Source organism: Eucyclogobius newberryi, unplaced genomic scaffold (assembly GCF_026437365.1).
Source record: "Eucyclogobius newberryi isolate DKJ021-1_F unplaced genomic scaffold, fEucNew1.0.hap1 SCAF_19, whole genome shotgun sequence".
In the NCBI taxonomy this organism is placed as follows: domain Eukaryota; kingdom Metazoa; phylum Chordata; class Actinopteri; order Gobiiformes; family Gobiidae; genus Eucyclogobius; species Eucyclogobius newberryi.
Window position 1 is genome coordinate 11457242 of NW_027315823.1, and position 15581 is coordinate 11472822.

The following is a 15581-nucleotide window of genomic DNA, read 5'->3' on the forward strand; positions in this document are numbered from 1 at the left end:
GAAATCTGCACAGACACTGGGAGAAGATGCAAGCTCCACTCCGCCCCCCTTTTCTTTTATTTTTTTTGTAATGACATTTTACCACAATTAAAAACAAATCTCTCCCATTACAAACTTTTTGGTGTAGAGTAGACAGACTCTTCCCTGGCCCTCTGCCTTAGGCTATATGTTACTCTTGGTGAACAAACATTTGGACAAGCCCAGGCCAGAAGATATTTGCAGTTGCAGTTGCCAGAGAAATAAGACAGAATAGAACCACAGAGGAAACTGGCTCTGTCCCGACACCGCTCTCAAGTGTCAGAGCGTGATCGGAATGGCTTACCTTATGTCCCCCGCGCTCCGTCACCTTCTCTTCGGCTTTTGGACTCTACGCAGCAGTGTGAAGGTACTTCCAGCAGTGATTGTGCTGTTGCTGCTGGCCATGCTCCGCTTTGGTCCTGAGGGGAACAAGGCCGTACATAACCGCCAACTCAACCACCGACCCATCATCGGTAAGGCCGGGAATCGGTAAATTGTTGATTTGTTGGTCACATGAACTTATTGGTCACTTGAACTGCTGCTGCTCATGTCCAGGAAGTAACCTTATAAACGTCACCAAAATTTTTAATAATAATACACAAAATTTCTGTTTTCATTTTTGGCCACTTCTTTGTACTTAGTTGCTTTATTTAAAAATTGTAGAAGGTAAGGTTCAAGAATGTTTTTATTTTTCAAACAATAAAACAAAGTAACTCTATTACATGTGTGACCGGAGTGTTCCTGCGTTGTGTAGTTATGGATGTGGTGTGTACATTAGCCACGGGGCACTATTCTGGTTAACAGAAAGGTCATCAGAAAGTTTGTGTACCTCATCACAAGGGACCAGCAAACTCGGGAGAGTCACAGGACATCACATCAGGGGCCATTCTCTCATTGGGGGACTGTTGTTGGACCCAGGATGTGGTGCGGTCAACACTAGACCCACTCAAACTTGGGGGGCATAGGGCGGGAAAGATTCAGATTCCCTACCCACCACGGATACTCCGGGTTCCTCTTGGACAACATCAACACCAGCGATAGACTGAGCTTTTGTCACGTCCAGCGAAATATCCAGCGGCAAGAAGTTGACTTGAAGAAGAAGTTGCGATACACAGTCTTTTCATTACCCGCTTGGTCTTGAATTTTGTATATGTGGAGGTCTGGTTTCGAAGCAACAACATCATAAACAACTACCTCCCACTTGTCTGACAGCTTCCTTTTTCCTTTAACTCCTTTATTTGCCAACAGTACTCGGTCCCCAACAGAAAGAGGTAAGCCGCTTATTGTATTGGTCCGACTGGTGTTTCAGTTCAACAGCGCTGTTTCCATGAGCCAAGATCATGGCGGAACAAAGGTCATCCATAAGTGACTTGACATAGGTATAAGATAAGATAATCCTTTATCTTATACCTATGTCAAAGTATTGTAGTCGCACACTGAGCCATCATGGAGAACATTCTTGAAGAGGAGATCAACAGGTAACCGGGGAACCCTCCCACACTTCAGATAGAAGGGTGCAAATCCTGTTGTTTCATGAGCTGTACAATTATAAACAAACGTCAAAGATTGGATCATCTGCGGCCACGTCTGCTTCGTCCTTGGGGGCAAAGACCTCAACATGCTCCCCAACGTCCTGTTAAACCTCTCAGTGATGCCATTGCCTATGGGGTGGTAAGGTGTGGTATGAGATTTTATGATGCCATCCATTTCTAGCAACTCTGCCACCAACTCACTCTCAAATGTAGCCCCTTGGTCGGAGTGGGCGAGCTGAGGAAAGCCATAAATGCAGAAGAATTCCTCCCAAAGCTTCTTAGCCACATTCTTTGCAGTTTGGTCGCAGCAAGGGAATGCACGTGCCAATTAAGTGAAATGGTCAGTGACCACAAGAACATCGACCGCTTTATTGTTGTTGTCCTCAGTAGACCAAAAGTCAATGCATAACAACTCCAGTGGCACACTGGTCTTAATGTTTTCCAGTGGGGCTCTGGCAGACAGTTCTGGAGCCTTACTGAGGACACACCGTGGACACTGTCTTACATAGTTGCGGACATCTTTTTCCATCTCATACCAAAAGAACCGCTGACGTGCCAATGACAGAGTGCGTGGTGCGTGCCTTGGTGACCTGCATTGTCATGGATGCCAGAGAGCACAGACGACTTATGGGACTCTGGAACAACAAACTGGATGCGCTTGTGCTTGGTCAGAGGGTCCTTAGTGACATGGTACAGAATTCCTTCAAGAACCGCCAGCCTCTCCCACTGCTTCAAAAACCTGCTGGTCTTCATGGTCACGCTCACGTCTGGAAGGCCTGCGTTTGCGGTTCACAAAGAAGGTAACCCTGGAAAGAACAACATCACTCTCCTGGTGGGATTGGAGCTCATGTTTGGACAACACTGACGACAGGCAAGGCTCAGGGCCAACAAGCGCACCGAGATGGTCAGCCAAAGAAACAGCACGATGTGTGGACGCAACCTCCCAGTCATTGGTCCAAAGCAGTTAAGACAGAGTCTGTACAACCTAAATTGTGTGGCTGGCCCCCTGTTCCCGACAGCTGTTGTGGAGACTCGTAGGTGGCTTTGGGTGGACAAAAGGGAGTCAGTTCAGCGGAGTCCTGAAGATCACGGGAATAAACAGGGGCTTGAGCAGACAAGGCCCTAGTCACCAAGTGCGAATTATCCGCAACACCTTTTATCCGTCCCACATTACTGTCCAAGCGGCGCTGGACCTCAGCAGCTGTCCACTCCTCGGGGGGCTTCATTTGAAATGACAGAAAAAGAGCAGGGTCAGGACAGTGACTTATGAACATCATCACAACCTCAGCGGTGGGGTCATCCACACATTTCCCGCTCCTCCTGAGGCACTCATCCACAGCATCAATAGACAAATCCAATAGTCCATGGAATCCTCACCACCCCTTGGTATTGTGCTATAAAAGTCTCTCATTGGCATGTTGGAACATGTGATTTCACTGAAGTTTTGTTTTAGGATGTCAAATAAAGCAGCGATCAACTCACTCCCACTCAGCAGAGTGACACCTCAACCACATCCCGAGCTTTGCCTGTCAATCGGGACATAATCAGTTCATACTGTTGCTCAGATGTCTCACAGCTTGTGCTAGACATTCCCTCCCATTCTTGAATGGAGAATGTATCAGTGCGGTCGCCCCTGAAGAACGGTGATGCTTTGGCTTCAGACTGCACCACTACTTTGAGCTGTGAAGCCTCCAGGCGACTGGGGAACACACTGTCAGTAGCAGGCAGCTGGGTGTGGCAGGGCTGTTTGTGCATCGTGTCCAAACTGTTTGCGATACTATCCCCAATTTGTTTTGCCAAATCAGTTATTATGCCACTAAGCCCATCATGTGTAAGAACACGTGTGGGATCTGAGTGTGCATTAGCAATAGGAGTAGAAGTAGCAATCGGTGGGCTCAACACAGTCTTATTACTAACAGAGTGTACATCATTAACACCAGCATTCAGTGCCTACATCTTGGCTAATATATATACGTTTCAAACTTAGTCTCTTTTTTTTCAATAAACCCTAACTCCGCATTGCGAGCCTAAAACCTGGCAGACAGTCTTGAGGGCAGCACTGGACCACTGCACACAGCGCGCCGAAAGTGAAGAGGGGGGCGGCACCAGCAGAGAAGTCGAAGGAAGGCACTGCAGCAGACCGGGATGAGAGGACCGCTGAATGGCGCTGGCACGGGTCGAACGGCACCAATTGTGACCGGAGTGTTCCTGCGTTGTGTAGTTATGGATGTGGTGTGAACATTAGCCACGGGACACTGTTCAACTTTTGGAGACACCCTCCGTTTATTCTGGTTAACAGTAAAACACAATAAAAGTGAACATGTGCCACTAGGAAAATCCAGCCCAAACTCTTCCCCAAACGGAGATATTAAAAGGGCAAAACATACCTGCTTAACAGAAAAACACAATAAAAGTGAACATGTGCAACTAGGAAAATCCAGCCTTAACTAAAAAAGGAGATAACAACAATTAAATCAATATACAAAATATAAAACATAAAGGACGACACGAGGGATGACTTCCCTTCCCTTCCCCACACGGAGATATTAAAAGGGAAGAGGAAGTCACGACCCTGTGCACCAAGGGAACACATGAAGAAGAAATAGGGACTGGAGGACCAAAACAGCACAGTAAAACAAATACCAGGTACATTAAACACAATATTAAACAAAAATAATAAGGATTTTGTGTGATTATACTACAATAGTATATGGACTGGTTACACATGTGATGGTGAAATGAAACATTATGAATTGTGCCTTTTTTTAACAGGAAGTCAATGGCCCCGTTTCTATTACTATACCGTTTATGATTAATACAATGAACGAAATTTAAATTAATGATCTGCATATGTTATAGTTTATTACCAAGAACTAAAAAAAAAGTATAATATGTCTTTATGCATAGTCTGGTTTATTCAGGGTGCCCAGGATGCCCCGTCCTGCCTTGTATTGATCTTTACACTAGGGCATTGTTTCAGAAGAACAGTAAGGGGTGTGAACTGATGCAAATGTGACCAACTGTCCTTTCGCCTGTATAGAGTGCAATCTTTTCTTTAATGTACGGTGTTCATTTGCCTTCTCTGTAATCTATAAAAGTATTGAAGTATGGATTTAGCGGCCAAAGAACCCAAGGTTTAAGTTGTTTGCAGTGATTAGTTTATAAGTGATTTTCACAACTTTCAAAGCCCAGAGAAGAGTTTAATGTCACCGTAACAGCTGTAGAAAAAGATGCAGTTCTAGTCACGGTAACAGCGCACTTCCTGCTTCCCAAAGTATAAAACGCTCTATTATTAGATGCAGACAGCACACTATGGCCTCATTTCGACCCAAAGAGCTTTATTATTATTATTATTTACAACATATCTGTACTAGGAATTTTATCAATTTTATTTTTATTGCACGAAAAATGGGATATAGTACAGTCCCTTTAACTGCAGCTATAGGTGTGATCTCTCAACTACTCATTCACATTCTATAATAACACGTTATCAAACAATAGTAGTTATATTTGCTCTTTCGGGGGGAGAACTACATGCAAATATATTGTTTGGTCTCTGGACTGGGCAAGCTGACACATTCAAAAGTCAGTGGGTTTTGTTGTTGTTGTTTTTTACATGACATAATCTGTTTTTCAGGTGTTTTGGCCCAAGAGAACCTTCCAGAAGACCACTTTCCACAGGGCACTTCCCACATCAGGGCGTCATATGTCAAATTCCTAGAAAGTGCTGGAGCCAGGGTGGTCCCCATAAGGTATAAGCAAAGCATAATCACGTCATAAAACTCAGAGATGAGATAACCTCAAGTTAAGATCAGAACACAAGACTTAGACACAAGCAATAGGCGCTTGAATAAATCAATAATTAATGAACACAAAGTGGAGAGCGAGTTCCAGATGGATAATCACTGGCATAATGCCCGACATTTACATACCATGTAAATCAGGGGTGTCAAACTTGTTTTGGGCCACGGGCCGAATGGTGATGCTCAGGCTGGGTTGTGGGCCAAACATAATATAAAAAATAAAACTATAAAAACTATATGAAATAAATAACTTTATATAGCTCAGTAATAGTTATTTGTGGACATTGTTGCACAAATCTGTAGCAGGTGAAAGACTGAGTCCATATTCATGCATCAGCAGCAGGAGCAGGAATATGGACAAATGACTTGGGTTTGAAAATTCTCTTTTAAAAGCTGAAGGTAAATTCACTAAAATTAGTTTTAGAGACTTGTAAATGAAGCAAAAATGTCCAGGTGGAATTAATTTTTCATTTTATTTTAGGAAAAAAAAAATCTTGTGGGTTTGGAGTACAAACTGACCCTGATAATTCCCAGAATTATTGATTTGAGTGGAAATAAGTTGGTTACAGCTTTATTTTCATGTGCAGCATATTAAGCAGCTTGAGAGTTCCCTTTTTTAAAATAGTGGACAAAATAGTTTGGCGGGCCAGATTAAAACATCTGGGGTGCTGCATGTTTGACCCCCCTTATGTAAATACACCCAAACATGTTTACAAAAACCATTGACTTTGCATTGTATGAACTTTTATCAAGTCTGTTTGTTTTATATTTAAGTGAATGTATGTTAGCCTTTAGATATGAGACAAAAACATTTAACTTTACAGGTTTCCGCTGGTGAAATAGTTACATCGTACGTAAAAATCTTGACATGCTACCAGTGATTAGCCATCTGTAACACGCTGCTGTCAGATCATTTTTATTTTATATTTATTTGAGCAAGATTCTAATTCCTACAGAGAATGAATGGGACGAGGAAACTATGACTATGAATAACGAGTAACTAGGAAATGCTCTGATAACATAGGGTTTGAGGGGAAACAATGAGGTCACTAATCTCTATTCCATCTGTTAAAATAAGATCCAGGGTGTGATTGTGACTGTGGTTCATTTATTTACATTCTGAGTGAAACCAATGCTGTCTAATAGAGAACAAAAACAACATCTATGCAACCATCATTGCTCATTTCCTTTATGCCCTTACCCAAGTCCTCACAAAATCTATCCCAATTTGCTCTTTGGAAATTAAAAGTCTCATAAAATATTCAATAAAGTAGATTTATTTGATTTAAAAGTAAAAAAAAGAATATTTAGTTGCAGCAGCCCTACATAAACCCAATGTAAAAAATGATGTGCAAAGATAAAGATATAATTACAGATACAGAATTTTATCAAGTGTGTAGTGACTTATGCAACAAATGATTTATATTCACACAATTTAAATTAAAACTTTAATAAGTCTCCCTCTTAAAGAATATAAACAGAGCCAAACTTCTGTACGTGAGTGCTCCAAATCTTTGTTCCCACTAAAACTCTATCTCTATCAGGGTTTAAAGTCATTTGAAACCAAACATTTAAATACGTTTTTAGGTTGTTCTTGTTTTGCTAATGCTAATTTGCCCCTTTGTCTGGCAGAATAAACAGAACAGTGGAGGAGTATGTGAAGCTCTTCAACTCTATCAATGGGTGAGTCCAACGCGAGTACATTAAACATCAGGTCAAGCAAGAAATATAGTCATTGAAACGTATTGACAAAAAAGCGTCCACAACCATTTCCAAAACTGTGTGTGTTGTTGCAGATTGTTGCTGCCAGGGGGCCACGTTGACATTCAGACGTCCCAGTACACACGGGCCGCAAAGATTTTCTACAATTTGGCAATAAAGGTATAAAAATGTGTCTCACTGTGGGAACCATCATTTGTTTTGTTTACATTTTAGATGTACAGTATAAGCCAAAATGTGTCAAAAACTTCATTTTGTGTGTAATTATGACTTTGATTAGGGATGAAACTAACGATTACGACTAGTCAGACATTAAGTTTGTACATTTCTAACCAGGGCATTATTGAAATAATTGTCGTCTGACTCCAAAGCATGTCATGTGCTGAGAGAAGAGGTTTTATGACTCAGATAAAGCTAGTATTATAACAAAAGGACACGGAAGTTTCATGTTTTAGATTTTTTTTGTCTGTAAATATCAGAGGCGGCTGGTGATATGGCAAAATATAAGGGAGCTTTTTGACATTACTGCTCAAAAGTCCAAAAGTGAATTTTCCATATGGCAATGTTGTCTGTGATTCAATATCCATCCATCCATCGATCTTCTGCCGCTTTATCCGGGGCCGGGTCGCGGGGGCAGCAGTCTGAGCAGGGACTCCCAGACTTCCTACTCCCCAGACACTTCCTCTAACTCCTCCGGGGGGATCCCGAGGCGTTCCCAGGCCAGCCGAGAGACATAGTCTCTCCAGCGTGTCCTGGGTCTTCCCCGGTGATTCAATATAAAACATGTAAATGTTATAAACATAGTTCAGGGTAACTAATGCCATAGTGTTTTTTTTATTTTCTCTTAATGTAGTAATTCATTTGCTACAGTGCACTATAAGGTACAGTATCACTGAGATTTTAGTTTTGCTCTTGTCAATCTAATATTTTATGAAGTGTAAAATGTAATTTTATGTCAAATATATTTTCTCACAAATGGTATCTGCCTCTAAGTCGTAGTATTACCATTACCAAAAGTGGAAATTAAGTTTGTTTACTTCATTAGTTGTAAATGTGTATTTAAAATGTGTATTTATACAGTCAGTGTAAAATGTCATAGCATTCTTTCATGGGTTTTCTAATAACCAATAATAAACTAAAAACAACACTCTTGTTTGGTGCAGGTTGTGGTTTGCAGTCAAGTTAACAGAGCACAAGTGCTACACTGGTCGGCTGAGACTGATAAGAAATCAGCCGCTCTCACTTCATCATGAACATAGTTTTTATTCACAGCCAGAAAACATGATCACGTGTGAGGTCAACGATACCTGCTGTGTCTCCAGCGGAAACAGCGTAGCTCCGTGGCATAAACCCTACGCTTTCAGAAAGTTTTATTGTGTTTTTTCTCAAAAAGACGTAATTTTTCTTGGGATTTGATTGGCTTAAGATTCGCATTGCTTTTCTACCAGGCTCATGGGCGATTTTCAAACAGCCCTACGAGGTTGAAAAGAGACGCAGCAGACCGCAAAGTATCCTTTTACATATTATATAATATAATAGAGAACAAATCATATTGTTTTCAGACCATAAAACGTTGAATACCATTTGACGTAATTGGCTGATTGACAGGGGGGCATCGACCAGCCGCCACTGGTAAATATGCCCCATCAGGATAGAATCATCTCAGTGAAATATAAGAAAATCTGACTTCCGGGATCATGGCTGCCGAGCATGGTGGTGTCAGTCCATTCCGTTGATTTATCTTTATTACAAGTTTATTTGGGAAGACTCGATATTGCTACGTGGGAGCAGACATATAATGAGCTTGGACACTTATTTCTGGAATATGAAACCGAAGAACAACAACGGCACTGAGACCCGGGTTAGCAATTCTCCAACTAAGCTAAGCAGTCCTGCATCAGCGGCTCACAGCTCCTTCCGCTCCAGCCCAGGCACCGACTCCTTGGCTGGAGCTCTGCTTTGGAGAGCGGGATAGACTAGATTGCAAATGCAGCAGACGCAAAGATAGAAATGCGGGATTTAAAATACAAGAATGGTGAACTGGACGACCGAGCCACAGCAGCGGAGAATGAAATCTCATTTGAAGGAAACGATAGCAGAATTGACAAATCAGGTGTGTGTTTTAAGTGACGAACTGGACGTCCTGGAGAATTGTAATCGCGTCGGTTATTCCAGAGGACACTGAGGGTAAAAAAAGTTTGGAAAACTTCGTATTTAGAGATTAACCCCGTGTTGGCACTGGGCATTATTCTGTTGCTCAAAAAATGTCTCGTGCCCCCCTTGGCACAGCTCTGCGCCCCCCCAAACAGGCGCCCCACAAACTGAGAAGCTCTGTATTATACTGAAGTCCCATAACTTCAGTGATAAACAGCGTGTCATGGCTGCATCAAGACGCCTCCCCTCCAACAAGCCCCATGTCTCTTTCTTCAACGATTACTAAGCGCGAGTGGTCAATAAACGCAAAACTTTTGATCCAGTGAAATCCCGCCAGAGAGAAGAATGTGGATCACGCTCTGCTTTATCAGATCAACATGGATAGAAAAATAAAAAAGAGTTACAACACCGGAGGAAGCAATGACATTTGTGGACTCACTATCGAATCCATGAACACCTTCGCTCATCGTTTTATCTTTAGTTCAACGTGCAAGAATCTGGAGTGGTGACAAAGCCTCCTCCATCGAGACCTACAGTATGTTTTGTCTGAAAAAAGCAGATAGACGCTCTCTGTCCACTGCCTAGTTGTAGAAATGAAGTCCAATGTGTCTTTTGTTTTGTGGTTGTCAGGCGAACGATGCAGGGGACTACTTCCCGGTGTGGGGCACGTGTCAGGGCCTCCAGCAGCTCAGTGTGCTGACGGCCAACAAGAACCTGCTCACCAACACGGACACTAAGGCGGTGGCACTACCTCTCACCTTCTCCTCAGGTAACTGCTCTGTTTATCTCTATGTTCAGTAATATGGAGGATGGAAGGTCATGACTATAAATGCTTTCCATATACAAAGGACAAAAGAAAAAAGTTTCATGTCTTTGTCAGCACTGATTATGTGAAGTGGAAATGATTTGTGACTTTAAATAGTCCAAATGTAATCACACAAACTGAATCAACTTGTGATGGTGGAGTTTTAGAATGAAGACAAATTAACATATGCCATTCATGCCGTTCATGAAATAATTGTTGTAAACCATTCAATAGTATTTGAGTTTTTAAGATAGAAAACAATCAGAATTCATGCAACAATTTGTTTAAAAATACATTTTGGCTGAGGGGGGCGTGGCGTTACACAGAGAACAGCCCTTCTCTCAGAGGGTTTGCGATAAGCCATGAGGGGAAACATGGAGCTCAGAGGAGATTGAAATGTTTTTGACTCTTTTTATTTCATGTAAACAACCCAGGAATTACAGAAATATTCTTTAGCTAAGAGTAGAAGAACAGACAGGAGCAGAGCAGGACAGGAGCAGAGCAGGACAGAAGCCGAGCAGGACAGGAGCAGAGCAGGAGTAGATCAGACGTCTTTCCAGTGGCGTGTGGTCAGGTCAATCAAGGCCAAAAAATGACTGTGTGTCAAAACTATTTATAAATAGTTTTAAAATATATCCAAATAAGCCAGTTTTCCCCTCACTTCTGCTGCTGAAGCTTGGCTGAAGTCACGGTGTCTTTTACTGTCCTCTACAGGCCGCTGAGCAGTACTGCACGGGAAGCATGATTCTTCTTCTCCCGCAGGTGCTCAGTCTGTGGCCGTGTTCAGAGGCCCGTTCATGCTCCGCTCTCTAACATGAGCTTTTAGAGCCAGAGCAGACAGCAGCTTCTTTTAGAGGTCTGCACATGCTCTGAGGACCACACAGCCTCAAACCCATGGATCTTAGCTCAGACCACGCTGAAGAAACCTGTGGGAATCAAGGATGTTTGCAAGTTTTGCCCTAACTGAGCATGTGCAGAGGAGAAGCAACAGCAGCGCCAAGTTTCAACAAACTTGACTTAAAAACGATCTTCTAGAGACAAGTCTGTTTGTGGCTAAGGCTCTGCTCATGTTTCCAATAATTAGATGTTAGTTAGAAACACAGGCAGTCATTTAACATGGAACACTAATTTGTGTCATCAATTGGTCGATGAAGCCAGGTTATTTATCCACTAAATATTGTTTATCACCCGTGGTCTGCTTTCCCATCTATAAAAGTCCCCGTACACCACTGCATCTTTCTGTCCAGCAGAAGTCATACCTGTGTCTGTCATGGTTTCACACTGACCATCTCTGACCTGATTTACATGATTTATCATTTCAATCAGACCCTGTGGTTTAGACACTGGACTTGAACTGGGTCGAGAAACAGGGATTGAACTGGTGCTCTAGAGTTTAATACATTTCGTTCAAAAGACACATTACATTTAGAACACTCTCCAACTCACTAACACCTGGTTTGAAAAATGTTGCATTTACCTTCAAAATTCTACTTATTTATACACATGCCAAAAATATATATGTATACATATATAACTTATACATTTCAATTCTTTTAACACTAATCGGGGGAGTTCCTTTATAGAACTCCTACTAGAAAATAATAAAAGAGCAAAACTTCTGCTGGTGTGAGGTCCAGACACATGTCCAGCAGAAGTCATACCTGTGTCTGTCATGGTTTCACACTGACCATCTCTCACCTCATTTACATGATTTATCATTTCAATCAGACCCTGTGGTTTAGACATCAGACTTGAACTGGGTCAAGAAACAGGGATGGAACTGGTGCTCTGGAGTTTAATACATTTCTTCTTAAGACACGTTACATTGAGAACACTCTCCAACTCACTAATGCCTGATCTGAAAAATGTTGGTTTAATATTCCAAATTCTACATGTTTATACTCATGTTAAACAGGCAAGATCTTAGACTTTTCATTTATTTAAACAGTGATGGGGGGGGGGGGGAGTTCTTTTATAGAACTCCTACTATAAAATAATAAAAGAGCAAAACTTCTGCTGGTGTGAGGGTCCAGACACACGTCCAGCAGAAGTCATACCTGTGTCTGTCATGGTTTCACACTGACCATCTCTCACCTCATTTACATGATTTATCATTTCAATCAGAATTTGGCCCTGTGCTTTAGACATCAGACTGGAAACAGGGATTGAACTGGTGCTTTGGAGTTGTCTGAACTACAATTGAAGGATACATCTTATACAAAGTTAACTGTTTTGAGCTTCTACTATTGTCATGGAGTCGCCTTCAGCTTCATGAGCGTGTCATCTTTGAGACACAGAATCAACCCGTTTTCTGTTTTCCCTGTATTGCTGCAACACAAGCAAAAATCTTGACTTCTTTCTTTCAACAGTGAAGGGGGGGGGGAGTTCTTTTATAGAACTCCTGCTTGAAAATTATAAAAGAGCAAAACTTCTGCTGGTGTGAGGTCCAGACACATCTCCAGCAGAAGTCATACCTGTGTCTGTCATGGTTTCACACTGACCATCTCACACCGATCTTTGACCTCATTTACATTACTTATCATTTCACTTAGGATTTGGCCCTGTGGTTTAGACCTTTGACTGGAAACAGGGATTGAACTTGTACTTTGGAGTTGTCTTAGACTGTCTGTTATACTAAATAAATGTGTACTTTCCAGCTGCCCAGACCAGTCGGCTGTTCAGACACTTCCCCAAGAGTCTTCTCCTCGCTCTGTCCCAGGAAAACATCACCAGCAACTTCCACGACTGGAGCCTGTCTGTTCAGGTAGTGCAGTTTTAACATGCATTACTTCATATAGTATTATGATATCATGTTCAGATTGGATTCTCAATTGTACAGAAGCCCTGAGAGGCAAGCAGGGAAAAAATCTGATCATAAACCTTTTTCTAACTTTTAATTGTTTTCCCTCTAGTTTGAGCTTGCAGGTAAAAAGAAAAAACGCACCATATTCTGAATGAATGTCAGTTAGGCATATGTACCCCAGTAAAATACCTGTTTTCAAGGTGTTTTTAAGTACAATTATAGCAAATGATGGATTAAAAAAAATAAGGGACAAGCAAAAACATCTTTGTAAGGACAAGATCAGTACGTAGTTACGTAGTGCACCTTTACATTTGATTGCAAACTAACATAAAACCCTGTGTTGACCTAAACATGTCATATATTGTAACCCACAGAATTACAGCAGAAATGCCGACCTCAAGAGGTTTTACAAGGTCCTGTCCACCAACACAGATGGGAAGGTAGAATTCATCTCCACTATGGAAGGTAATATATTTGTTTATTATGCACAGCTATGGAATGACGAACATAGCTGTTGGTGAAGCTACATGTCAAGTATATATTATGTGTAAAGTAGGTATGAAAAATAGGCATACTTGAGAAAGCCAAAAGTAGCCAAAAAAAGTCACTAATTATAAGATCTTCATTTATTATTTTGCATCAATTGCTCAGTCCGCACTGCTCAAATCTGTCCACTGGGGAGAGTATTAGCCCACACTTCATCAACCAATCAACCAACGTCACCCAACAAGTCATGAACAGTTCAGTCAAAGTAAAAAAAAAGTCAATACAACATTGATATAATACATGTTTTTATGAGTTTTATAAAGGAACCGTAGGTAATATTTTGATTGTAAATGTCATAAACATGAGCTGTTTCAAGATATGAGGTTAAAATAAGAATGTTTTGGTTCATATTCCAATATAGTAGGTGGTGTAAATGCAATTAAGTTGCTGAGAGCCACAGGTGACATCTGTATTCTGGTGAATTTTGGATGTACAATTTTACCAGGCCATTGTCCATTCAGAAATAGTCACCTGGAGGTTGTATTACAACCCCTGCAATTATTAATTGCTTATTAATATAATAATAAGTGTCAAGCAGTCCCATTTACACCAGATGGCAGTATCACAGTGAAAACAGATGAACACTAAAAGGACCATCTAATAACCTGATTCTGCTCTTGTGGTCATCAGCCTACCGTTACCCGTTCTACGCCGTACAATGGCACCCGGAGAAGGGCCCCTTTGAGTGGATCAACAAATCCGGCATGGACCACTCTGTGCCTGCTGTACAGACCTCCTTCTACTCTGCCAGCTTCTTTGTCTCAGAAGGTGAGTCTAACAAGCAGAAGAGGACTTCAAATGATCATCCTCATGTGCAGTTAAAGCTGCAAATTGTCTGGTGGGAAGTTAGTCAACCTCCTTGTCTCCATGGAGATGTTATTGTTGGTTGGCAATGTTCCACAGAGTGGCATTAAACTTTTCTTTGTCCATGGAGAAAAAGTTACAGGTTAGATCTGTGGACTCTGGTCACAGTATTTCTCTGCAATAAGAACCCCTTTGATTGAGTAAATGCAACAGATACGTTTAATGCCAGACTGTGGTACATTCCAGGCAAAATGACATTGCGCACCTTTAAGTTTGATTTGAGTTATTTCGGAGAATAACAATTCTTCAAAAGAGTCATTTACATCAAAGCCAGGAAGTGGTTGTAGCAGCAGTGCTGCCGCTCCCATAACGCTCATAACGTGCAGGGCACCAGCTCTACTGCTCTTTTAGAGTTCTCTACAGTATACGTACTTTGTTTTTTGCTCTTTATCATTTCACAAACTAACTAGAACTTGTGTGTCAGACATGGCCTCCAGTTGCACCGTAACTGTAGCACGCACAAAGTGGTTTTAGTAAATGTCTAAATCATGTTTTCATAAAGAAAGCGTCCATAGTCAGCCCTGAATAGCAGCAGAAATATTGAAATATCCATTTTGTTTTTCTTTGTTTTTCTTTTCTTATAGAAAAGACTATGACCAAACTAAAGGGTAAACTTACCAGGCACTTAAAAGAATGTTTGTGAACTTGTTGGGTTGTAATAAATCGTGAAATACATTTGAAATATTTTTTCTTTTATCTTTTTCAGCCCGGAAGAGCCAGCACAAGTTTTGGAGTGAACAGGAGGAGGAGAAGGCTCTCATCTACCACTATACTCCATATTTTAAACCAACTAGTTTTGTCTTAGTGCAGATCTACTTCTTTGACTGATAAGTGCTGCTGTTCAATAAAAATCAACATATTCTGTTAACCAAAATATACTCTATATGCACTTATTTCCGCCCTACGTCACCGACTGTGTCTTAATGTAAAATGCCTGCATTGATTTTAGACTGTAGTGTGTTTGGGACAGTATTCCATCTCAACCAAGAAACATAGTTATACAGTTTATGGAGCTCAACAGGTTTTGTCGGCCCTCAGACCCCTCAGAGAATTGGCCCTATAGCGTCACTGGCAGGTCAAATGTTGTACCACAAGTTTAAATATCCTTGTCCAGCATAAGCTCAATAACAAACATTTATGTTAAAGACAGAACAAATAAGCTAAATAAAGGTGTGGAGATACAGCCAAAACGGTTCTATGCACCTTGTGCACATGCATCTGTCTGTGGCCCTCCAGGACGTCAATGATGTAAGGGCCCGAGCGTCAAATCTGAAAAATATATAAACATACGTTGAGTATTTCCCTAAGACAAGAAAAAAACAGGCACTCTGTTAATT

General features: G+C 41.4%; 1 protein-coding gene and 2 non-coding genes across 3 annotated transcripts; 1 reads left to right on the forward strand and 2 right to left on the reverse strand.

Annotated features, from left to right (window-relative positions):
- The first annotated feature begins 410 nt into the window (after positions 1-410).
- On the forward strand, positions 411-15094 carry LOC140365357 (gamma-glutamyl hydrolase-like). The gene is made up of 9 exons (XM_072451742.1): positions 411-491; positions 5188-5302; positions 6986-7036; positions 7150-7234; positions 9857-9995; positions 12689-12795; positions 13209-13299; positions 14011-14148; positions 14951-15094. Exons 1-9 carry the CDS (start codon positions 422-424, stop codon positions 15070-15072), a joined length of 918 nt encoding a protein of 305 aa, XP_072307843.1. The 5' UTR covers positions 411-421; the 3' UTR covers positions 15073-15094.
- On the reverse strand, positions 11597-11649 carry LOC140366492 (U7 small nuclear RNA). The gene has a single exon (XR_011928039.1). It is a non-coding gene; the product is annotated as a U7 small nuclear RNA (small nuclear RNA).
- Positions 12410-12462, reverse strand: LOC140366493 (U7 small nuclear RNA). The gene has a single exon (XR_011928040.1). It is a non-coding gene; the product is annotated as a U7 small nuclear RNA (small nuclear RNA).
- Positions 15095-15581: the final 487 nt, after the last annotated feature.